Source organism: Anomalospiza imberbis, chromosome 10, assembly GCF_031753505.1.
Source record: "Anomalospiza imberbis isolate Cuckoo-Finch-1a 21T00152 chromosome 10, ASM3175350v1, whole genome shotgun sequence".
Taxonomy (NCBI): domain Eukaryota; kingdom Metazoa; phylum Chordata; class Aves; order Passeriformes; family Viduidae; genus Anomalospiza; species Anomalospiza imberbis.
This window is the reverse complement of record NC_089690.1, coordinates 936,401-961,595: the sequence shown is the minus strand read 5'-3', so window position 1 is coordinate 961,595 and position 25,195 is coordinate 936,401. Positions and strand designations below refer to the sequence as shown.

General features: G+C 49.2%; 2 protein-coding genes across 2 annotated transcripts in view; both read left to right on the top strand.

Moving 5' to 3' along the window:
- The window catches only part of LOC137479667 (1-phosphatidylinositol 4,5-bisphosphate phosphodiesterase eta-1-like), a 42,898-nt gene extending 29,290 nt beyond the window's left edge, over positions 1–13,608 (top strand). Inside the window, exons 9-22 of the mRNA XM_068200136.1 lie at positions 389–560; positions 2,048–2,155; positions 2,740–2,901; positions 4,001–4,076; positions 6,921–7,011; positions 7,640–7,737; positions 8,545–8,724; positions 8,817–8,924; positions 9,470–9,594; positions 10,025–10,109; positions 10,584–10,730; positions 11,127–11,206; positions 12,468–12,527; positions 12,997–13,608. Coding sequence (XP_068056237.1) covers positions 389–560; positions 2,048–2,155; positions 2,740–2,901; positions 4,001–4,076; positions 6,921–7,011; positions 7,640–7,737; positions 8,545–8,724; positions 8,817–8,924; positions 9,470–9,594; positions 10,025–10,109; positions 10,584–10,730; positions 11,127–11,206; positions 12,468–12,527; positions 12,997–13,443 — 1,939 coding nt within the window. The 3' untranslated portion in view covers positions 13,444–13,608. The remainder of the gene's footprint in view (positions 1–388; positions 561–2,047; positions 2,156–2,739; positions 2,902–4,000; positions 4,077–6,920; positions 7,012–7,639; positions 7,738–8,544; positions 8,725–8,816; positions 8,925–9,469; positions 9,595–10,024; positions 10,110–10,583; positions 10,731–11,126; positions 11,207–12,467; positions 12,528–12,996) is intronic.
- Positions 13,609–13,806: 198 nt separating this feature from the next.
- On the top strand, positions 13,807–16,214 carry LOC137479666 (1-phosphatidylinositol 4,5-bisphosphate phosphodiesterase eta-1-like). Its single transcript, XM_068200135.1, has 2 exons — positions 13,807–13,829; positions 14,131–16,214. Exon 2 carries the CDS (start codon positions 14,391–14,393, stop codon positions 16,182–16,184), a length of 1,794 nt encoding a protein of 597 aa, XP_068056236.1. The 5' UTR covers positions 13,807–13,829; positions 14,131–14,390; the 3' UTR covers positions 16,185–16,214.
- Positions 16,215–25,195: the final 8,981 nt, after the last annotated feature.

Below are 25,195 nucleotides of genomic sequence, written 5' to 3'. Positions count from 1 at the left end.
GCACACACAGAGTAGTCTCAAATCATGAGTGGGTGTAGAGAATTTCGAGTAGTTTAAAGAGAATAAAAGGAAAATACTTCCTTTTCTTTAATAAAAAGCACCCAACAAAGGATTTGTGGGGGAAAAAACCAACCAAGCCCAAAAGGTTGGTGTTATTGATGAGACGTACAAGGGGGTACTTTCAAAACTGAAGGAGGTGGTTGTCATTATTTGGTTGGGGCTAGTGTGGGATTCCTTGTTAGAGAACCCTGGGGCTGCCAAGGGTTTAGAAAACAGTGGGGCAAATCTGTGGAAGAACTTGGCCGTTCCATTCCCAGGTGGGGTGGTAAGAGTGCAGGTGTTGTCTCTCCACACACAGCTGTGGGACTCTCTGGGGCTTTGTTTCCAGGTTTCCAGTGATCCTGTCCATTGAAAACCACTGCAGTATTCAACAGCAAAAGAAGATCGCCCAGTACCTCAAGGAAATATTTGGTGACAAACTGGACTTGTCATCTGTGAGCACTGGAGATCCCAGACAGCTTCCCAGCCCTCAGGATTTAAAAGGGAAAATCCTAGTGAAGGTAACTTGCTGCTGGGCATGTTCAGAATGCAACAAAAATCAGCTTGTGATATTTATTGTAGATTTTCTTTGGAGGACCAGTTCATATCCCTTTAGCATCTAAACATTATCTGATGGTCTCTCCTTGGACAAAGTACTTTGGAGTGATAGAAAAGTGAAGCTTTCCTGCCTTTCCCCTCACCCAGCTCAGAGTTGTAGTTCATGGGATGGAACTCTTCATGGTTCATCTGCTGTGCTTATGGGAGAAGAGCAGCTCAGGAGGAGCTGGAGGAGGCCCCGGAGCTCTGTGCAGGATTAATTGTGCGAGCCTCTCACTCCAAACAGATTTGCTCTGAAAGGAATTCCAAAGGCCAGGATGGATAGAACAGGGAAGAAGCACAAGGCAGACCTTTGGGAAGATGATTAATGGAGTTCTGCCCTATTAGATTGTCTAATTTACTTGGACACAGGGGGGCAATTACTTCTGTGTGAACTCTCAGGATACTCTGGCTTTCCCCCTGCCCTCGGTATCAGTCTGGCTGCAGGGATTCACAGTTTGTCTGATGTTAGTTTGAACATGCTGCAGTGCACAGAGCTGACTCTAAACTAGGAACCCTTTGAGTGCTCAGCTGTGATTTTGCATTTCACTGCATCAGTTTTCTGGGGTGGCTGCTGGTGAATGAACTGTGCACACACATGGGGCTGGTGTTTAGGGATCCACAGGAAATCGTGTAGAACGTCACTCCCGTGAGAAATCCCACGGCACTGCACTAAAGGCAGGAGAGGCTGGGTGCTCTGGGCTCTTACCTGAACTTCTGAGCTGGATTTTCAGCACGTCTGAGGTTGTCATTTCTGCTGATCCTCCAGCTCTCACTGCTGGAACCCTGTGGATGCAGACTGCTGTGGAGCTGAGCTGTTTTCAGAATGAGAAATTCTGTCTCGAACATCGCAGGATCCCTGCACAAAGCCTTGTCTCCCATCCTCTGCTCAATTTAAGCAGCTCTGTTGGAAAAGATAAAATCAGATTTAGGAATCGGTACCTTGTTGAGAAGTAAGCCAGCTTCCCATCGTTTTGCTATTGTTTTTGCTCTTTTTATACATTTTCCTTTGAAAGGCAGTATTGATTCACTAGCCAAACAATTTCTAATAAAGGCATAATTTTCATCCTTTAAGTGTATATAAAAAGCCATTCTAGTAGCACTCAGGGATTTAAGCCAGTGTAAAGGTACCAGCATGAAGTAAATTTGACTGACTCATTAGCAGCAGTATTATTAATTTCAAAATGCAGCCTAAAAATCAATCCTCTGCATTTCTGCAGAAATCTGGAGTGTCATTCCTGTCTCCCACTGATGAAGCAGGTAGGCTGAGAACATTTCTGTGCACAGGAGCAATATCACAGAAGTTTGGTAGGTGATTTATTTAGGAGCAGATGGTAAAGCAAGAAGAGCAGACTGGGTGCGCTAACTAACACTGACCACATTTATTGCGGGTGATTTTTCCTCATTTTAGGGTAAGAAGTTGCCCTGCAGCCTTGGAGCAGATGCTGAGGAAGGAGAGGTTTCAGAAGAGGACAGTGCTGATGAAATTGAGGACGACTGCAAATTAAAGCCCTGCTTTGTATGTGCACACAGTCAGTTCCCAGAGTGTGACAGCTCTGCATTTCTTACATGCACACTCCATGTCCTACTTACAGTTGTTAGCAGAGTTTTTAATGCCTAAGTTTTTAATTCCTGTGTCAGGTTCATGCTGTTCTATAGGATTCATTTTTATTTTAAGTGCCTTATGTAAGAGACTGGTTTGAGTCTGTATAGTCTGGATGACTGTTAACAGAAATCACTTCCTTTTTTTAACTGTTTGGAGCAGGAATCTCATGTTTAGGGTATCTGTAAGTGCATTAGCTGGGAATTCATGCTCTTCTGAAAGAGAAAGGTGGGGCTTGTGACAGCAGTGAGGCAGAGAGAGCCCATGGCCAGGTCCTGGGGGATCTGCAGGGGGGACTGTGAGCTGAGTTGGGAGGGCTCAGGGGAAAAGTAGAAGGGAAATGGCAGGGAAAGCCACAGGTGGAAAGGGCAGAATCAGGCAGGATTGTGCAAGGAGGCTTTTCTTGCAGAGGGAAGGAAATGGGAGCACTGTGTGACCCTCAGTGTGTAGTGGGAGGGACATAAACACCTACTTGAATTGGGTTTCCTGGTGTCTTCCAGAGCAATGGTGCAACTCAGCACCAGGTGGAATCTTTTATACGAACGAAACTGGAGTCTCTGCTAAAAGAATCCCAGATCAGGGACAAAGAGGATCCTGACAGCTTCACTGTGAGAGCCCTGCTGAAGGCAACTCACCAGAGTTTCAGTGTGAACCTGAAGCAGGTACGTGGGCTCTCCCTTCACAGCCCCTGTGAGGACTGGACAGTGCAATGTGTTGCAGACTGTTTCAGACGAGAGAGCCAGGAACTGAGGAACTGGATACAAACTCCAGGGACATTAAATACAGAGTGAATTTTCTGTGGAGATGTTCCTGCTCTGGAACCAGTGACACAGAGCTCTTTTCTGGGAGTTACTGTGTAATTGATGGACCAGAAAGGGAGCAGTTGGGATATTTTCCTGCTTTTTTTACTGGTCATTTATTTTTCCTTCATTACCGGTCTGCCTTTGATTTTCCCCAAATAATTGCTGTTAAAAGAAGTAAAAATCTGCTAAAGATTCTTTCTACATGTTACGGAGACTTCCAGCCTGAGCTCTGAGCAAATCTCTGAACACGGGTTATTGATTTTGCTGGGCCCCCAGTGCCCTTATCATCATGAAAGCCCAAAGTGACTCCAGCTCAGCACTGAACAGGGAATAGCTGGAGTTCACAGCACTGAAACACTCACCCAGCTGAAATGCTGGGGGAATATTCTTCAGTTTTGTTTTGCTCTTCAGAAGATGAAGGGCTGTGTGTTCCTGACAGAAGTGAGATGCTGCCAGGAGTTATCCAGCTGATGTCTGGGGGCATGGCTGGGAATGTGGAACTCAGCCTGCAGGCTGCCTGTGAGAATTCCACTTTTATCTGCTAGGAGATTCTTTTTCCTCTCCCTCTTCCCTTTGTGGCTGCTTTCAAGAACACTCAGACATCTTGGTTTGTTGTTATTTGCCTGGTTTTGCTAGGCTGCTTTTTCTACATGGTTTGTTGTTGTCATGAGTGCTAATGTTAGTATTTTCCTTTACAGTTAGATGGTTCTAAACTATGGAGCATACAAAGAAATTAAAGAAGTCCTGTAATGAGATTTTGGATTTCAATTTGTTCACAGATCAGACTTTAACTCACTTTGTCTCATTTGGAATAATTTTACTTTCCTAATAGTGAACCAGGGTGACAAACAAGAACTTGTATGAGGTTGAAATGCTGCCTTTTGGAGACTGTAGCAGAGTCTTTAAAGACATTTCTGAAGGTATTTAGTTATACTTTTATTGCACTTTTTCTGCACAGAACTTGGACACAAAAGAAGTTGGAAAAAAGTCTCATGGTCGATCATTGATGGGGAACTTTGGTAAACACAAGGTGAGTGAAATAAATGAGAGCTGAGGTTGCTGTTCTAGGACTGGCAGCATTCCAGAGACCCTGGCAATGTTTTACTGCTCCAGACAAGTGTGGTGGGCATGGAACAGCAAGGAGGGAGCCTGTGTGATTGCACTTGGTGTCTTAATTCTGTTCAGAAGGTTGAGAACCTTTAAGATGAACAAAAACTTCACACATGGCTAAAAGATCACCTTTACTCATGCTGTGGAATTGCTGATTTTCTGATCAAACTTGCAGCAGCAGAAGAGCAGCAGAGACAAATGTCTTGGCATATCTTGTTTTCCAGAGAGCTGACAGTGCCTGGTTCAGTCAGGCCCAGTTTTGCTGTGTCCCACCCTGGTCAGGGCCATGCTGGGACTGTCCCTGCTCCCAGGGGCTGCTGTGGCCAAGTGCTGGCTCTGGGCTCCTGCTCTGTGCAGATGTGTCCTGCCTGATCTCCTCCTGGTTTTCACGTCCTGGTTATGTTTGTGCAGCTGCTGGGTCGGACTGCCTGCTCTGCTGCTCCTCAGTGGTGTCTCCACTGGCCCAGGCAGGAGCTGAGAGCTCTCATGTCACAGCTGGGCACAGAGCAGCCCCCACAAGGGACAGTGCCCACGTGTCCTCCCGCTCCCATATCCTGACAAATGTGCTCCTGGCATCTGGCTCCCCTGTTGCCACAGTCCCACGGTGCCCGAGCCTCAGCCTGAGCTCTGCAGCTGCCAGCTCCCTTGCTGCTGGAGTCACTGAGAGCTGCAGTGGGTGACTGGGCAGAGAGGCAGGTCTGCAGCCCAGTCCCTGTGCCACCAGCTGCCCTCTGCCCCAGCCTGCCGGACTCTGCTGGTCTGTGCTCTCCATGGTGAGGGCTGCACCGAGCTTTGGGACTGGGAATCTGAGCACTTTTTTATGATTAAGAGACATTTCAAAGAGCTTAATCAGCCACCACTCCATCTGCCCTGAAGCCAGCTAGGAGCCGTCAAAAATCCTCTAAGCAGACAGTTCCAGGACTCATATTTACACTTCAATTCCAAGCTTGCATCAGTTATAGTGCTCGTGTTTCCTTCAGCACCTTTAGCTCAGTGCACGTTACCCCCTCAGCATGGGCAAGAGCTCCAGGTACCTGTGGTCCCTGAGAGGGGGCACTGCCCATGGCACCCTGAGCTTTTTGCTGGCCACACAAACGCTGGGAATGGCATGTCACAGGCAAACGTCAGCCACTGGAATCTGCTGGTTCTGCTGAGGGCTGGAAGGTCTGTCAATAATTTAATTACTGCAGCTAGTTATCCGAATGCATGGAGCAGGTTGGAAATCTCATTCATTTCATCCCTGGTTAAAAAAATAAGGGCATTTATAGATTTTTTTTTTTTTTTAATGGTGATTGTATTGTAGACTGAGGCAACAGAGACATCCTGTAACTGCCCCCTGATGCCTTTCCAGCTGAAGGGATGCCAGGGAACACTGGTTGCTATTGATATTTTTGCAGATGCAGAATCATCCACCCAACAATATTGACACATGACATTTTCAGCCAGCTCTTGTGCCAAATGAATAAACTCTCAAAAACTACCGGAGAGGTACAAAGACACTAAAGCTGGCAATTCCTGAAAGTTAACTGCATGGAACATGCTCAGTGCAGGCCTTCAGGCTTCAAAGTGAACCATGCAAGTGATTTCCAATATAGCCAACTTCATGTCAGCACCAAACACAGCAAACTGAATTATGTCCAATAAGGGTGTATGACAAGAGGAGGAAAGAAATCTGTGCTCAGTGAGCCGGATGCAAAAGGATAAGGAGCTCTCAATTATATTAATTACCTCTTGATGAGAAGGGAATTAAATAACTCTCACTTGAAGCTGTGTTTAGCCTTACGTAAGATGTAATGTTGAAAATGGAAACTGTTAAATCATAGGTGCTTATGAAAAAAGGGGATTTTGAGGTTTTAGTCTTTTTTATCATAGCTGTTTTCTTTATAGTGTAATAATTTAGAATAACTTAAATATTTGTATGTGGCTCAAAATGGAGCAGGAAGATGATGTTTGAACATTTTGCCCAGACTCTGTTCACACCTTCACTAATGAATATGTTTAATTTTCTAAACTGGGGGGAGGCACAGGTGGGCAGAAGCAGTGCTCTGTATATTTAGACCCTGCTGTGTGTTGCTGTTTGTTAAATATGACACAATCCACTGGGATTTCAGCAGGAGCAGTGCCCTGGAGCCAGGGGAGCAGTGTTGTCTGGTGTTGGGAGGGAGCAGGGCAGGTGCAGAGCACAGAGTGGCCTGTGCTGGACAGACCCATGGCAGAAATAACCCCTGGGGCTGGCAGCACACAGAAATAACCCCTGAGGTCTGGTAGCACACAGAAATAACCCCTGGGGCTGGGCAGCACACAGAAATAACCCCTGGGGCTGGCAGCACACAGAAATAACCCCTGAAGTCTGGTAGCACACAGAAATAACCCCTGGGGCTGGGCAGCACACAGAAATAACCCCTGGGGCTGGGCAGCACACAGAAATAACCCCTGGGGTTGGGCAGCACACAGAAATAACCCCTGGGGCTGGGCAGCACACAGAAATAACCCCTGAGGTCTGGTAGCACACAGAAATAACCCCAGAGGTTGGGCAGCACACAGAAATAACCCCTGGGGCCGAGCTGCTCATGGCCACAGCTGCAATCCCTGCCTTGGGGCGCAGTGCTGCCTTTCCTTCTCCACAGCAGGGAACATGCTGGCCCAGCCCCAGGGGTCACTTGTGTCCCTGGAGCTGCACAGCCCAGCTCAGCCTCCTGCCCAGCCCCAGCAGAGTAACGGGGGAGCCCCCGGTGAGTGACCCTGCCCGGCTCTTTCCCCACAGAGAGCTGCCAAGGCAGCAGCCAAAGGCCACAGTGCCTCGGATGATGAGGATGGCCAGCAGCAGCCGCCGGGCAAGGAGCCGGGGCAGCCCCACAGGTGAGCTGGAGCCCCTCAGGTAAGGGCAGGGCTGTTCCTGCCATCGGGTGTGAGGCTGTGCCTGGGGCAGGTGCCCTGTGTCTGTGTGTCCCCTGTGATGTGTCTGCCACGCGTCTGTCAGCTGGGTTTGCTGTGAGCCCCGTGTTTGGGCTGTGTCACCTGTCGCAGGCTGCAAGCAGCAATGAACTGCAGAGCGGTGTGACAGTGCCACTGCCCAGGGAAAGATGCCAGGCCCTGTCTCACCCGCTGCAAACAGAGCAAACTGGGCAGGTTAAAGAAGGTGCATCACGGCCCAGGCAACTTTATTGCATCTGAGAATGGAAAAAAAAGCAATCAAGAAAGTGCCACTGAGAATGTGTCTGCTCCCACTGAAATGCTCCTTGGTTTTGTCTAGAACAGCCATGGTGCAGCCATTTCATTGTGTTTTAAATGAAAAATTTTGTTTGTGTGGATGGGCTGTGGAGGTAGAGAGGAGCAGTCACCCCAGAACCCTCTCCAAGGAAGTTTGTCTCACAGGGCTCCCTGCTCACAATTCTTCATTTCCTTGTTGTTGAAAAGAACAGAAAGGGGGATTGAAACACACCTTCAATCCTGCAAGTGCCCCTTTTTGTTTGCTTTGACCCAGCAGGCTTGCCCGCCGCAGGAAGACAGTGAAGCTGTGCCGGGCCCTGTCTGACCTGGTGGTGTACACCAACTCCGTGGCAGCCCAGGACATCGTGGATGATGGTACGGGGCTGGCACGGGGCTGGCACGTCCCCTGTCACCCGTGGGAAGTGGCACAGGGCTGGCACGTCCCCTGTCACCCGTGGGAGGTGGCACAGGGCTGGCACGTCCCCTGTCACCCGTGGGAGGTGGCACAGGGCTGGCACGTCCCCTGTCACCCGTGGGAGGTGGCACAGGGCTGGCACGTCCCCTGTCACCCGTGGGAGGTGGCACAGGGCTGGCACGTCCCCTGTCACCCGTGGGAGGTGGCACAGGGCTGGCACGTCCCCTGTCGCCCGTGGAAGGAGGGGGCTGAGTGCTGCTGTGAGGGTGGCACAGGGCTGGCACATCCCCTGTCACCCGTGGGAGGTGGCACAGGGCTGGCACGTCCCCTGTCACCTGTGGAAGGAGGGGGCTGAGTGCTGCTGTGAGGGTGGCACGAGGGCAAAGCCAGAGCCCAGCAGGGCACTCCCTCCCTCCCTGGCAGTGACTCCTGTGCCCCTGCTGCCAGCCGAGGATTTTGCTGCAGGCTCCGCAGAGCTGGGGGTCGGCAGGAGGAAGGGCCCCAGCAGGAGCTCTCGAGCTTGGGCTCTTTAGCTGGAGCTCTCACTTGGCTCTCCTTTCAAGTCTGCAGACCCTCCTGGAAGGGGGAGCTGCTGCCCTTCAGTTACCCGGGGTGCATGATTTGTGTAAGACAAGACAATCTATCCTGGAACACCGGACTAAATCTGACATTGCCCTTGGTTAATACCCAGCTAATGAGGTCTGGGCTCAGGCCCTGTGCCCTGGGGTTGTTTGTCACCTGTCTGTTGGTTGTACCGTGGCACACAGGCTCCACAGGGAACGTGCTGTCATTCAGTGAGACCAGAGCCCACCAGGCAGTGCAGCAGAAGGCTGAGCAGTTCATGCTTTACAACCAGAGGCAGCTGACCAGGGTCTATCCCTCAGCCTACCGGATCGACTCCAGCAACTTCAACCCTGTTCCTTACTGGAATGTGGGCTGCCAGTTAGGTAGGAGCTGCATGAAAGACTTCCTTCCCTTTCGGTGTGTATGTGCCTAGTAATATTATCTTTATTAATGGCACCCGACTTCTCTCTTTCAGTGGCTCTAAACTACCAGTCTGAGGGACGTGTGATGCAGTTAAATGAAGCAAAATTCAGGGTAAATGGCAACTGTGGTTATGTCCTCAAACCTCAGCAGATGTGCAAAGGTAAGGTTCCAGTGTAGTTATCACTGTGGCTGCCAGGCCGTTCACAAAGTGTCCTTCACAGAGAAGGCACAAGAAAGGAAAGTGCAAACAAATCTAGAATCTTTCATATTTCCATGCTCTCATAGCTCTTAGACTTGCACCAGTGTGCAATCTCTTACTGTGATTATATATATATATATATATATATATATGTATATATGTATATTTTGAGGTATTTGCCTTGTAAACATGAATTCAAAAGAAGAAAAAGGGGTCCTAGGATGCCCAACTGCAGGAAAGTAGAACAAGCTCTGCAGTGGCCCAGGAGCAAGTATCCAGGGCATGGTCCAGTTCTGCCTTGGAATCACATAACCAAGAGCTTCTCCACTCAGAAAATGTTGTAAGAAAGAGAAGGAGAATTTTAAAATTACTAAACAGCTGCTCCATACTCACAGTTTTTAATTTCTGACTGAATTTGTCTGTCAGTGTGTGTGTCTTTGCTATTTGGGGGTGCTATTTGTTATGTGTATCTTTTTCCTTTCACTCTCATTCTTGCCATCTTTCAGGCACATTCAACCCCTACTCTGCTGATCCCCTTCCTGCCAGTCCTAAGAAGCAGCTTATTCTGAAGATCATCAGTGGGCAGCAGCTCCCCAAGCCTCCTGACTCAGTGCTGGGGGACCGAGGAGAGGTGAGATGCTCTGGTCCCAGGGGAGCTCCTGCAGGGACATGGCAGTGTGTGACTCAAACCTTCTCCTCATTCAAATACACCAGTAAATTTCAGATATTGCCAAGCTTTTGGTCACTACATACTACACTTCCCCCAGCCTGTATCCTACTCATGATGTTTAAGAAGTGATTTGTTTTTCACCCATTTTAAAGGGTGACTTCTATGAAAATTAATCACAGCTATCCATAGCTCTTGATGCAAACCATAAATCAACATGGACTTCATGGAGCCAATTCCCATGATAGTGCTGCTTGAAAATTCATGTCAATCAAAGGCGATTGAATTCTCATATGAATTTAAATCAGCTCTCTCCATTAATTTAAAAAAAAAAAAATTCATCTTCATTTGAGTGACTGGCTTGCTTTTAAAATATTGTGTTTTTGAAAAACAGATAATAGATCCATTTGTTGAGGTGGAGATTATTGGGTTACCTGTTGACTGCTGTAAAGATCAGACCAGAGTGGTGGATGACAATGGTAAGATAATCTAAGTGATTTCTTCTTCTTAGAGTAAAATATTAAATAAATATAAATGAATCAGCATCTGTTATTGCTTTCTAAATTGCAAAGCATCTTATCTGATGAAATCAATTTATTGCATTTTAACAAATTATTTCTGCTTCCCAGACAGAATTTCTGGTGTGGAGATAAACAAGTTAGAGGTGAAGGGCAGGAGTTGTTCCCCACATTGTATTTTAACTGAATTGTTCTTTAATCTCCTTTATGCACAAGTTCAAATCTGTCTGTATCTATCTCAGGGCTTGCCTGGGTATCCTGCCAGCTCCCAGGCAGACCCATTTTGTTTCTGAAGCAATTCTAGAGGCAGATCTGCCACATCTAACGACTGACATGATGGAATTGTCATTGCTGCTTGTGTCCTGTGCCTCCTGGAACTGAGGCAAGCACTCGCTATGGACTTGATTCCCAAAGTGTGTCCTGTTTGTCGTGCAGGGTTCAATCCTGTGTGGGAGGAGACCCTCACCTTCACCATCCACATGCCCGAAATCGCCCTGGTGCGGTTCCTTGTCTGGGACCACGATCCCATCGGGAGAGACTTTGTGGGGCAGAGAACTGTGGCCTTCAGCAGCCTCGTGCCTGGTGAGTCCCTCTGTTCTCCCAGGCGTGCAAATCCACCCTCAAACTCAAGGAGAATGTTACCAGCATGAGATGATAGATTTTATAAATCTTTGTGACTTCATGTGAAGCTTGGACAAATCACCTGTTCTCTTAGGGTGCTTTATGCACCATTCCTCAAAGGAGTTTGGTTGTCTGTGCTTTTGGAGATTACTGCTGGTGTGTTTTTTTAGAACTTGGATGCAATTTATAGTGTGGCTTGGAAAACCTGTGGGGGCACCAGAGAAGTTTACTAAAGGCACCAGGTGGCTTCCTGTGTATACATGACTTTCATAGACAGTCATTGCTAGCTGGGCATAAAATACAAACCGCTGATTCTTGGAGGTTTGTGTGGGAACATTTCTGCTTCTGTTTCCCCAGGCTATCGCCACGTGTATTTAGAAGGACTGACAGAAGCTTCCATATTTGTTCATATAATCATTAATGAGACCTATGGAAAGGTAGGTACAGCTGGAAATTTACATCTTCCTTCTGATAAAAATGGATTTAAATGTACCCCAGAACCTCCCAGGATTTGTGTTGGAGTGCCCAGGAGGCTCAGAGTGTGTGTGGGGTTTCCTTGCAGGAGATCAGCAAGGAAACTTCACCATACCATGACTCCACTCTTGCTGTGCACATACTTGCAGATGTTACTGTTAGCACCTAACAATTATCTTGTCTAGGTACAGGAGATACATTTCTTCCATGTGCTAAACTAATCTTATTTTGGAAGTAAATCTTGAGAACTGTAGCTGCACCAGAACATATTTGACAAACTGTTTTTAGCAGTTAATTTAATTAATTTAAATTAACCTAATTTAATTTTAGTGCATAGATTTTGTTTTTCTGCAAGTTTGCTAATTTTAGTGTCTTTAAAGTGAAAGTGAAAGCACGGTGATTTTTCTGTGTTTTCAATTGCCCTTCCTTAGCTGTTTCCATCTGGAGATAAGCAGCACAAAGAAATTAAGGCCATGTTCAGCAGAATGCTAAAGTAAAATGGCACCTTAGCAGTGGTTTAAGAAACGAAGATAAACAGAAATCCCTGACCTTTATGAGGTTTGAGGTTGCAGAGGACACTCAGCCCTCAGCCTTTGTGCCTTCTGAGAGGGTGCAGAGAATGTCATGACAAACATGAACCCAAAGTTGTGCAGCACCCACAGAAAGCTCCGGGTAACAGAGAGAACAGCAGAGAGAAGGACCCAGGGCTGAGGTTTGCTCTCGTCCAGATCCTCTCCCAGCTCCACTTCCTTTCTTCTCCCATGATCCTGGATCATGGGATGGGATCACATGTATTGGTATGTGCACATCTGGGCATATCTGTGAGATCACATCCCTTGGGGACGATTTGCAGGGCCCTGTTTGCCTGCTGCCCTTGTAAGAACAAATATGCTCAAGAAAACCAGCAGTGTAACTCCAGAGGGGAGGCAAGAGGAGCAGGAGGGGACACCCACTGGGATTCCATCTCTGTCCCTGGGTCTGTTCCCCTGATGCTGCTCAGAATGAATCAAGGGCTGCACTGCTGTTTCTCACAGACTGAGTTTGCATCTGTGAGTGAGGAGATCTGCTCAGTTCCTGGGGGACACATATTACACTAAGAAATAGCTTTAAATGGTTTGCCGTAGAGTGGTTCTGTTTACAGCTGATGTACTGTTACCTTATTTGCTTGTGTGGCAGTCTTGAAAACATTAGCCAAATGGATTTGCATTTCTTTTTGCCTTTCAGTGGAGCCCTTTAATCCTCAATCCCAGTTACACAATAATGCACTTTCTAGGAGCCACAAAGGTAGAGCTCATGAGCATGCACTTTGCACTTGCTGGGCACAGACTTTCCAGTGGTTCCCAATCGCATGATGTGCAACTGCCAAACTGGAACCATTCTCCATGCAGGCTCTGAAACATCTGAATATTGCTTTGATGAAACCCATGCATAGAAAACTCCACGTTAATGTGCAGCCTGTCACTGCCGAGCACTTCCTAGAGCCTTGTCAGGTCCCATTAGGAGACTGAGCAAAGCTCTCTGGCAACTGTGGCAGGCTGCCATCCTAATGAGGAGAAAGGCAGGCATGCATGCATCCATGGAGACCTGTGCTGGGAGCTCCTTGCTCAGAGTAGCTGTGAGTGGCTTGGTGTGAGTTTTTGCTTTGCTGCGTTTTGAACTTTGTCGTCATCACTCATAAGCACTGTGAGAGCAGCTCTTTGCCTTGTGAGCGAGCGTGAGCTCAGGCCAGGCTGTGGTGTTGCTGTCCCTGCAGAGCAAGCAGCTGATGGGGCTCCGAGGGCTGTTCTCCAAGGCGCCCAAGGTGGGCACCGCCGAGGCCAGCGGGCACCATGTGCGCAAACGCTCCATTGGCGAGCGCATCCTGCGGCGCACGGCCAGCGCCCCGGCCAAAGGCAGGAAGAAGAGCAAGATGGGCTTCCTGGAGGCTGCTGAGATTAAGGACAGTGCCTCTGAGCCAACAGACCTGAAGGACAAGGAAGGCGTGGTCCGGCGGCCGAACCGCAGCTTGCAGGCACGTCCTGCGTCCATGCCCGTGGACAGATTCCTCATGGTAGAGCTGCCCAGCCCAGCAGAGGACACTGCCCAGGAGGCCAAGGGAGAGGAAAACACATCTGGTAAGATGCTTCCAAAATTACTTTTTGTGAATGGTCAGGGCTCCCCTTGCTTCTTCCAAGAGTACCTGATTTCTAGCAAGTGTTAAAACCAGAATCTGTTACACCAAGTTTACTTCTATAGTCCCTGCTTCATTAAATCTCCAAAGGAGTGAGTCACAGAGCTCAGATCTGGCATAGAAAGACAAGAGGATTTGTGGAGAAAACATCCAATATGTGTTTTTTGAGGAATTCAAACCCTTGCCCTTGTGAATGCTGCTTGCTGGTAGAAGATCCAAGCGAAATCCTTGTAGTGTAACACTTTGCAGTAACCACATGTATAAACCAGACTGGAGTCCATCTACTTGATGCTTTTGACTCAGCTTGAAGCATGCATCCTGTTTTCAAGTGTTGTGTCTTTTAACAGAGCTGTTTTGTTCTGTCTTTATTGCCACGCTTCTTTATAGTACAAATGTGACTAGGAACACAGCTGAAGGTAATGCCACGTGCAAGCTATGATGTGGTACCTCATTAACATTACTTACAACAGATATTACATCACCTGCTTGATGTAATAGACATTCCAAGGAAATTTCAATGAAGTGCCTGCAGTTGTATTCTTCCATTTATTCATGTCACTCAGATAATTTGTACTAAACCTGCACAACCCCATGACTAAGTTCTGTCACAACTGTACCTAGTTTTGCGTTCTCCATTTGTCTGTCTAAGGACAAAATAGCTGTTGGTAGACAGAGCAGAATCTTGTATGCCACTAATATGTTTCTCATTTAATTTAGCCAACAGCGATGACAATACAAATGAGAAGGAAACAAGCTTGAAAGAATTGGGTTTTCCACGTTCGGAGCAAAAGTCAAATGCTTCACATGTAGCATCTCAGTTCAAGAAGGAGAATGACCAGTGGGATTCTACAGCTGACTGTTTAGTACCACCTCCACAGGAGCAACCTGAACATTTGGTTTTTGCAAATGGTGTAGCTCGAGCAAATCACCTTGTGGATTACCAGGAGAATAATCTTTCTGATGGAACTGTCCCCCTAATGCACGACTCTGACTCTGAACTTCCCACAGAAAAATTGCACCACAAAAACTGTGCAGACGGTAAAAAGGAAGATGACACAAAAGGATCTAAGGAAGGGAAGATCAGTCTCATGGGGACTTCTCTTTCTCAGAACACAGAGGTGGAGAATCACAAATGTGACATGAAGAAAAGCACTGCAGCACCTCTTTCCCTTTCTTCTGCCGTGTGCTCTGAAGGCCCTGACTGTCACTCCACGGTGGCCCTGCAGGACAGTGACATTTCTCACCTCATTGATGAAGTCTCTCTCTCGACTGAGAGCGAGCTGGACAGCACTCTGTCCACTCTCATCGGGCAGGTCGATGGCACAGATGACCAAACTCCCCTTCCCCCTGTTTCCAGCCCCCACAGCAGCAGCAGCCAGACCCCCAGGGTGGGGGCTGCAGTCCCACACGCGTTTGCTGCAGACCTGAGCAGCCCCTGTAGGCACAACTTCACTCCCACAAAATCCAACAAATCCTCTTTATTCTCCACTCCGGACACAGCCACGTTCTCCAGCCTGGAGGATGCAGAGTATTCCACATACGCAATTATCCACAAGGCATCTCCAGATTCTGAATGTAAGAGCCACAGGGCAGTAGTTTGCAAGAAAAGATTAAATAATCTAGAAAGTAACTTGCCTGGCTCTTGTTCTTCATCCCTCTCTTTGCTAAATGCAAATCCCAAAAGGAATTGTGCTACAAAATCTGGACCAAGCTGGGAAGCCCCCGAGTCTGCCAGTTCTTTTGGTTCCAACAGCCTCATCTTTGAGGAGGCGCTGGGACCCCCTGCCCCTGGGGAGCACTCGGAGAGCAGCAGCCTGCTGGAGGTGGACGGGGACTGCCAGGACCTCCTGGTAACCACCTGTGAGTACAGACGGGAGGACATGAGCCAGCTGGCTTCTCCTGTGAGCCTGAGGCAGAAGCAGGACCCCGGGCACGGTGGTGACAGGACCTCTGGCAGCGGCTCCACCGCTGCGCCCTGTGCCGCCGCCTGGCTCTGCTCCGAGAACTTCAGGGCTGCGGGGAGCCGGCTCGCTTTCCCTGCCTGTGAGAACGCCGGGGTTTTGTGGCAGCAGCCCTCGGAGAAGCACAAGGCTGCAGTGCGCGCCGCCCAGGCCAGCCCGGCCTGCCCCCTGCTCCCGGGGGCTCTGCCGTTTTCCCCACACCCGGCCATCCAGCAGAGCAGCCCCTGCAAGTCCAAGAGTCTGGGAGACCTGACCTCGGAGGACATTTCCTGCAACTTTGAGAGTAAGTACCAGTACATCAGCAGGAGCTTCATCTCCTCGGGCCTGAGGGACAGGAAGGTGGCTGCCATGCAGGGCGTGAGGCCGCACTCCACGGACGCGCTGACGGAGCAGCTGCGGAGGCTGCTGTCCCCGGAGCAGGAGGACAGCCGGGAGCCCCTGTGCCCCAGGCAGCCGGACGAGGACTGCCCGCGGGCCCTGGTGAGGAAGCTGTCGTCCCGCAGCCAGAGCCGGGTGCGGAACATCGCCAGCCGCGCCCGGGAGCGGCAGGAGGCGGCGGGCAGGCACAGGCCGTGCGGCGGCAGCGCCGTGCCCGCCGTGGTGCTGCGGAGCAAGGCCGCGGGGCCGCCGCACGCCGCCAACCGGCACTCCACCGGCTCCTACATCGGCCGCTACCTGCACGGCTGCCCCGGGGAGCGCCGCGGCGTGCCCGAGGGAGCCTGCTCCGCCCTGCAGCACGGCTGCGGGGAGCTGCCGCTGCCGCCCGGCGCCCAGGAGCAGCCCGAGATCTATTTCCTGCTCAGGCTGTAGGCCGTGCGCGGCGCACGGGCTGCTGCGCTGCGGGGACGGGCCGCGAGGAGCTGCTCGGAGCGCTTGGGGCATTTCAAAACGCTGCTCGGAGCGCTTGGGGCATTTCAAAACGCTGCTTGGAGCGCTGAGGGCACTTCAAAACGCTGCTTGGAGCGCTTGGGGCATTTCAAAACGCTGCTTGGAGCGCTTGGGGCATTGCAAAATGCAGCTTGGAGCGCTGAGGGCACTTCAAAACGCTGCTTGGAGCGCTTGGGGCATTTCAAAACGCTGCTTGGAGCGCTGAGGGCATTTCAAAACGCTGCTTGGAGCGCTTGGGGCATTTCAAAATGCAGCTTGGAGCGCTGAGGGCACTTCAAAACGCTGCTTGGAGCGCTTGGGGCATTTCAAAACGCTGCTTGGAGCACTGAGGGCATTGCAAAACGCTGCTTGGGGCATTTCAAAATGCAGCTTGGAGCGCTGAGGGCATTTCAAAACGCTGCTCGGAGCGCTTGGGGCATTTCAAAACGCTGCTTGGGGCATTTCAAAATGCAGCTTGGAGCACTGAGGGCATTTCAAAACGCTGCTTGGAGCGCTGAGGGCATTTCAAAACGCAGCTTGGGGCATTTCAAAACGCTGCTTGGAGCCCTTAGGGCATTTCAAAATGCTGCTTGGGGCATTTCAAAATGCAGCTTGGAGCTCTGAGGGCATTTCAAAACGCAGCTTGGAGCGCTTGGGGCATTTCAAAACACTGCTGGGGGCATTTCAAAACACAGCTTGGAGAGCTTGGGGCATTTCAAAATGCAGCTTGGAGCGCTTGGGGCATTTCAAAATGCTGCTGGGGGCATTTCAAAACGCTGCTTGAGGCATTTCAAAACGCTGCTTGGGGCATTTCAAAACGCAGCTTGGAGCTCTGAGGGCATTTCAAAACGCAGCTTGGAGCTCTGAGGGCATTTCAAAACGCAGCTTGGAGCGCTTGGGGCATTTCAAAACGCAGTTTCATGCCCATGAGTCAGTGGTGATTTAACGCGCCCCTTCCTGTCAGAGCTGAGGGAAGTAGGAGCCAGCGTCCATCCTTAGGGGCGCTGACGGAGCCTGTGTGCACTTGTAGCGTTCTGTGTCTGCCATGCTCCAAAGCCTGACGTTGCACTGAAGGCAATACTGGTTTCCTTGTGTCTTGCCCTCCTGCTTGGAAAAACACTTCTGGCGATCACTTTTGGCCTTTTGTGAGGATTCTCCAAAGCACTGTGGGGTCTGGAATGCTGGGCTGGGGCTTGTTCTGCCCAGCAGGCAGCGACCCTTCATTAGCATCACTTGTTCAGAATTGTTACAATAAATTTTACATGTTTTCATGTATGAACTGTGATTCTGCAGCAAATGGTTTGTAGAATTAGGGTTAGTCCAGATTTGTGCGTCCTGTGTAGATTTGTCTTCTGCCCTCTCTACAAAGTATGACAACAGTTGTCTTCCTTTTTGTTTACTGTGTTGATTTGAGACAGAGTGGAATGTGGGAGTAATTCTGCTTTTATGAATGAAAACACCTAATTTCTGCTTATTTTGTATGTATTCTTGCTGTTGGTTGTGTGAGTAGCTTGGGTACAGTAGATCCATTTTCTGTATATTTGTAATTTTATTGCTAAATTGTTGACAGTCAGTGGAATTTTTAAACTGACATGGTAGAGTGACTATTTTGACTGTTGACCTTTTTCTATGAAGGCTGAAAGTGAATTGGGTGAAGGAATCTCAGACACTTAAAGCTTCCCTGTAGGGAACAACATAGCTTTATTTTGGTTGGAAGATACTCCTTGCCTTTGCTGTAAGTTTTTCTGATATGTCAAAGATGTACCTTTTACCTTTCTTTTGTAATGCAGAGTATTATTATTCTTGAAAACATCATTAAAATAGATTTTTAAGCACTTGGCTACACGTGTTCTGAAAAAAAAATCTATCCAAATAGATTGGTGCTGAATCCAGCAGCACTTAGTGACTGCACACATCTGTCTTGGCCGGGGATGCAAGGAGGGAAGATCCTTCATTTCACAGGGTGGCTCTTGGCTGGAGGTGGCAGCTGAGCTCTGGTCTCCCTTCTGGCTCACGAGCCACATTGGAGTTTGACTGTTCCACTCAGGCTCTAACACAGGAGAGTGGCTGTGGTATCACTTGGGAGAGAACAGTGGATTTTCTAAACAAAAAGCATCTTTCCATGGAGGACCAGCGCCAGACACTGGGTTAATCCCTTAAGCTTTGGACCTGGGTTTCTGTCTCATAGCCAGGCTGCAATTTGGGAGGTGTGACTGAGGCCTAGCAAAAGTGCCTTGCAAGGAAGCAAATGAGAAGATCTCCATTGTGGGAAGTGAAAAAACTTGCTTTAATTGGAATTAATTTAGAAAAATTGTATGGTGCTTGCAGGAGGTTAGGACAGATTATTGCAGCAGTGTTTTATCACATAATCTCTTATACTCTTAATTTTAGAAGTTAATCCAGATGGGGACAGTTCTTTGTGTGACAATGACATTTGGCTAATGGAGCAGGGCAGGGTTTCTGTAGTGCAGCTGAAGCCAAATACACATTACACATCAGCCTTTAAATAAATAAACAAATTAAAAAAAAAATATATAATATTTCTTCAGTTTTTGGTTTAAATGAACAAGCCTAATTTTCTTTCATGGAGTGGAAGCAATACAAACAAATGTACCTGCTGCCAATCCAGCTGCTCCCGTGGGGATGTTCCTGCCATGGAGTGTCCTGGGGTACCTGAACCACCCTGCTGATCCTCCGGTGCCCAGGTGATGTGGTGTTACTGGTGAGTACTGGTGAGTGCTGGTGGTGCCAGCCCCGAGCAGGTGTGGGGCACTCTGGGTCAGAACTGTTTGTGTCACTGTGAATCGGTGCTGCAGCAGCGACTTGGGGTCCCAGAAAATCCAGCCTGGGGGTGGCATGCTCCGTGCAGCGACTCCAAAACGCCGTGGGAATGCGACACTCTGGGAAAACTGCAAATGCCTCCTTCTCCAGCTTTGTGCCCTGGATCATGAACCAAAGGGAGGCTGAGTTCAGAAATTCGGCACCTCCAGAGCTCAGCCTTGAAGCTCTGGGAACATCTGGTGTGTGGATCCCAGCAGCATTGCACAGAGCCAGGGCTTTCAGACTTCTGGGTGGGACAGACCAGAAATCTGCACTTCAGACATCTAGATGGCCATTCCGTTTTAGTCCTCTCCCAAAATTAATTAAACTGTCTGAACAAGGCTGCAGCTTGTTGAAAATCCATCTAGTGAAGACTTTTTTGGTGTAGAATCTGCACCAACGCAGAATACACAATCACTTCAGCCTAGTAAAGGCTAGTGGCTCACATCCTGGGTTAGCAGGCTTAAATTGCTTTGCTAATTCATGAAAGAAGGCATAAATTAAGCTGCTCAAGAATCTGCAGAGAACAGATGGGTTTGGAATATTACTTTTGAGAAATTATATATTTTCTAATTCAAAGCCAGGAAGTGTCCAGTTACATTTCTGTGATTGTTTACTGGAATATCAGCGAGCCCTGCTTTAAACAGTTGTACAGAATGTTCCAGGTGTTAGGAGCCATTCCACATCCCTCACTCCTGCACGGGAGCCCCTGTTCCAACGCTTTGGTAGGAGGGCTTTCATCCTGAGTTTCCCATTCACATCTTAAATAAGATTAAGGTATGTAAGAATAAAACATTTCGTGAAAGAAGAGCCAGATTTTCACCCAGGAGCATGTTGGGTCAATTTTGTTTGGACTGATGCTCATTTGGATATGTTTTGATGAGATTTTAATGCTGTTCCTTTTCACAACAAGGAAAATCATGCAGGACCCTCAGTCACACACGAGACAGTGGCACAGTGATTACACTGATTACAAATCTGCTTAGACGTGCAGGAGGAGAGACAAATTGAATTTTTACCAGAGATAATCTTTTAAAGTCCTGTGTTGGTTGAGACAGAAAGAAATGAAAATGAACAGTGCCTGGCTGGCCTAGTTGAGGTGGGATTTTGTGCCCGTAGAAAGCCGTGGAAGTGGAAATATCTGCTTTGCACATGACTTTAGTCTGGCTGTGGACCAGCCAGGAGAGTTTGCAGTCGGGGTTCAGTGAGTTACCCGGCCTTGCCTTGTCTCTGCTCCCAGTGCTGGCCTGGCAGAAGGGCACGGCTGTGTTTGTGTGAGGGGGCCATGGAGGGGATGGAGGGAGGGAGAGAGGGCAGCTGCAGTGCAGTGCTGTTAGCCCTTGCTTGAGCAACAGTTGGGGTTTTAACATGAAAACCCTCTGCAGCAGAGCCTTGCCCTGTCACTGCTGCAGTCCAGCAGCATTTGGAGGGTCCAGCTCCAGCCTGAGGAGCTCTGCAGCCTCTCTGCAGTTGGAGCCATGTGGATTTGCTGCCCTGGTTCCGTGTGTGTGCAGTGAAAACACAGAAAAGGGATGCTGAAAAGGGAGTTCGAGGTTCTGAACAGCCTGAATCTCACTGGTTGCTTGTCTGGGCACTTGCAAATAAAGAAGAATCCCATTCTTCCTGGTGGGTGCATTTAAAAGGAACGGGAACTTCCATGTTAGACTTCATAATGACACAGAAATAGTTCCTTTATATTCAAACCAGTCAGGTCTTTTCCAAACCCCACTGTTCTCTGATCTAATCCCAGCACACAGGGAACGCAGCCATGTACAAAGTGACACCAGGGGTGGGAACTCTGGTGTCTGACAGCCCAAAACTTGGGGTACGGTGCGGCCCTGCAGCTGTGAGGGAGGGCTGTGACCTCCTTCCTTGAGGAGCCACCTCGCTGGCCCCACTGCTCTGTGAGGCTGCACGAGCAGAAACTGGGGTAAATGAAACACTGCAGCAGCACCGGTGGGATTTGCAGCGTGCCCGTTAGGACCTGCGCTGGGGCACTGAGCTCCCGAGGCCTGGCAGAGGCGGTGATGCCCCTGGAGCTCTGCTGCTCCGCTCCGGCCCCTGCTCTAGGCATTGCTGGGATGGGTAATTAAAGTGCCGCTGGGGCCGCACTGCAGTCCACCAGTGCAGCCGGGCAGTGTTTATGTGATCCCATTTCAAGGAGTAATAGACTTAAGGAAGCACGTTTTTAAAGTAACCGATGTCTGGAAGCAGATGATTAATTTGTGCTGAGTTTTCAAGCACTCATTTAACTTACAAGCTCCTTAAAGTGGATTCTTTAATTTAGTGTTTCATGTCTTAAACATTTATAGTCAAAATCTTATTTCAGTTAAAGATGTTTGTTTAAAGTGATACTTTTAAATTCAGTGGAGTTCTGCAAATGAGCACTGCTCAGAGAACAGAATATGGACAGTTGTAGAGTGCTGCAAGCCATGTTAATTTGATTATTTCCAGAGCTGGTAACATTTTTTCAGTAGCATGGAAATTCAGCTGCATCCAAGGGGATCCTCTTGCAGTGCAGAGTTCAGCAGCGTGAGGGAACACAACTGAGAGCAAACTGCAGAGGATTTCATCTTTCGGCATTTCCCGAAGCCACCGTGTGCTTTCATGAGAGAAACCAAGATTTACCAATCAATGCCGTTTTTAATTGGGAAGATGAATCCTCAGCAGCCCCTCTGGTCTGTGTTCCAGGCACAGAGCTGAGCCAGCCTTGCAGCAGGAGTGCTGCTGGACTGACAGCAGCAGTGAGGGAAAAGGGCTGATGCACACATGTGCAGGAATTGCCCCTTTGGTTTCCTTGCAGAAAAGCCCTTGTTTTGACTCAGAGGAGGTGTTTCTCTGCCCGTAACTCAGGCCCATCCATCACCGGGCCAGCAGGCCCTGCTCTGCTGTAGGTCTGTGCTGGGAGCCGTGCAGAGGGATTCAGTCCAGAGCCAGAGGAAATGGTTCCTGTCTCTGGGATGGTTTTGGCAGCACCTCCTGCTGCACACAGTGGAGATGCTGAAAGCTCAGCAGGAGGAATGCACACAGCAGGCCCTGTGCTGCTCTGATGGGAAGCTTTAAACGAGGAGCAGCTCCATGTGTTTGGTTTGAGCTATACAATAATCTAAATTAGGCCAAAATTCTGAGTTGGTGGTCATTCACATCCCATATATTTTCATTTGCTACCAAGTGGGAGAATTGTGGGGAGTGATGGCAGTCCTGCAGTGCTGATCCACCAAAGCCTTCCCAGGCTCAACAGTCCAGAGGCTGCAGTTGCTGAATGTATTTCTGTTCATTTTTTATTGAAATGGTTTTAGAGTTAGTCAGACCATTATTGATTGATTGGTGAGAACTGGAATGTGATATCCAGTTTGGATTTCCCAGACACTTTTCCCGAGGCATCTCCTCTGCAGGAAGGACGGGAACACAGCCCCTTAGAGCTCACAGTTTTCACCCCCGGCAGAATCCAATGGCAGCCTCCTGCTTTAGCTGAGGAAGTCATTCCACCAGCTGTTCTCTTGCCCAGCAACTTTCCTTCAACCTCTTAGATGGAACAGGATAAACAATAATGGAATGTTGTTAGGGATAGATATTTGTCCCTTGAAGTTTCTCTACATTTGTTAGTTTTTCCATTCCATTTCTACTTCCATGGACGTTACTCCAACTACACCAGCAGTGCTTTTTGTGACCAGTGGTCAGGTTAACATGTTGATTTAAAAAAAAAATGTTTAAATTGAAACCTTCTTAGAGGCTTTCCTTCTGTGGCTTTTCCCAGCCATGCTCTTGTGCCTCCTGTCCATATCACTTTGTGGTCACCCAAGCTGTGGATAACATTTGATCTGTGCAGGCTGCAACCAATCCTGTTTGTGTGGGGCCAGAGAGAAAAAATTTTCACCCCCTCCACACCAGAACAAACCCTGGCTGCTCTCAGATGGTCAATTATCTTAATTGACTTCTCACTATTTATTAACAGACCTTTAATTCATCTTTCATTCTTACCTTCAGATTTCTCCCCAATCTTTCCCCATGTGTGAGACGAGGTGATTTCTATGCATGGGCTGTGCACTGAACAGATGGATCTGACAGCAATGCCATATTCTCCCACCAAAATTGACAGGATAATAAGTGGAGATCTTGTTAAACTTGGCTGTGTTGCCATCAGTGCTTGTTTGCTAATATTTCACAGCAAGGCAGACTGGCTGACAGGGCTTTGCTGAATGCATTGGCAGCAGCCTTTCCTGGAGCTTCAGAAAGAAGAAAAGAAGAAAAAAAGGAGCAGGGATCACTGGAGACCTTACCAAGACCAATCTGGAATATTATGGAGAAGCTCAGGGGCTGAGGGAGCCCAGGGCTGCCCACCTGACATGGATCTGACCCTCCTGCCAAAGGCTTTTCCATCCAGGCGGCTCCTGAGCTACCCAGAATTACACACAAAGCTTTGTTTGGCAAAAGCTGGGAGTCTCTCCAGATCATGTATCTCTTCAGCAAGTGCAGCTTCTCTGCTGAATTGTGGGCCTGGCACACCTGGGCACACCTGGGCACACCTGGGCCTGGAGGGCTCAGAGGCAGCAGGAATGGACCGGGGGTGGCAGCAGCAGCAGGGGAGGATTTGACAGAAACCCCTTGGGTTTAACTTGGCCCCCTGAGCCACAAAACACCTGCTGGAGCTGGGCACAAGAACCGAATAGCTGCCAGACAGACACTCGTTAAAGTTTAATTAATCACTCAGAACTGAGGGTGGATCCAGCTCTGGGACTTGCACACCTGGGTTCTGTCACTGTCCCACCTCTGCTGCCAGCGCTGGCAGGGACCCCGAGTGCCTGCAGAACAGATTTGTCACGGCTGTGGTGTCACCCTGCTGCCTTGTGCCTTGTGTGTGCTCGCCTGTCAGTGTCTGAATGGCACACGGCTCCTCCAGACTGAAATGGGTCCTTTGCTTTCCAGGAGACAGCTCCAAGCTCGGTGTATTTAATAAACCTGTTTGGAGATACCTAGGGTTGTCAGGTTTCTAGGACTCAATGAACTCATATATTCTCTGGGGTCAGAATTTGTCTGGAAGTTTTCTCCTCCCTTTCTCATGTGTGGCTCCCCCTTTTTTTGCTATTCCATGCTATATACAAAAAATGGTGGGATTTTTTTTGTCACTGGGCTGCCCTCATGGCTTCTCCATGTGGCATCCCTGGCATATGTCCCTTTTCACTGGTGAATGTCACTTCTCACTTGTCAATTTATTATGTTGTCAAGACTCACTACACCTGTTGATCAGCAGGGATAGTAGGAAAACAAAAATATCTGTTAAAGCAGTCAGCATCTTTAGGAGCCAGAGATGAGTGAGCTGTCCTTGGTGGCACACATGAAGTCAGTGCCCCTCCACCCTGGGGACACTCATCTCTTGCTCATCCTCACCCCAGGTGTGGGCAGGAGGAGCCAGAGAGGGGCTGAACACATGGCAGTAGAGATGAGCTTTGGGGCACCCCAGGCATGCAGGGTCAGTCCTTCCCTGCCTCCATCACAGCTGCCACTGCTCCAGGACAGCAGTGTGGGGAGGACTGGGTTCTCTGGAATGGGTGGGCATTTGGTTTGGGCTTTGGAGTTTGTTTCTTCGGGGTTTTTTTAATGTGAATCAGAGGCTCAGACCAAGGGGAGCAAGGGCAGTGCCCAGCAGGGGCAAAGAAGTGTCCAGCAGGAGCAAGGGGAGCCAGGGCAGTGCCCAGCAGGAGAAAGGGAGTGCCCAGCAGGAGAAAGGGAGAGCCCAGCAGGAGAAAGGGAGAGCCCAGCAGGGGAAATGGAGAGCCCAGCAGGAGAAAGGGAGAGCCCAGCAGGAGAAAGGGAGAGCCCAGCAGCAGCTAGGGCAGTGCCCAGCAGGAGAAAGGGAGAGCCCAGCAGGAGAAAGGGAGTGCCCAGCAGCAGCTAGGGCAGTGCCCAGCAGGAGAAAGGGAGAGCCCAGCAGGAGAAAGGGAGTGCCCAGCAAGAGAAAGGGAGAGCCCAGCAGGAGAAAGGGAGTGCCCAGCAGGAGAAAGGGAGAGCCCAGCAGGAGAAAGGGAGTGCCCAGCAGGGGAAAGGGAGAGCCCATCAGCAGCTAGGGCAGTGCCCAGCAGGAGAAAGGGAGTGCCCAGCAGCAGCTAGGGCAGTGCCCAGCAGGAGAAAGGGAG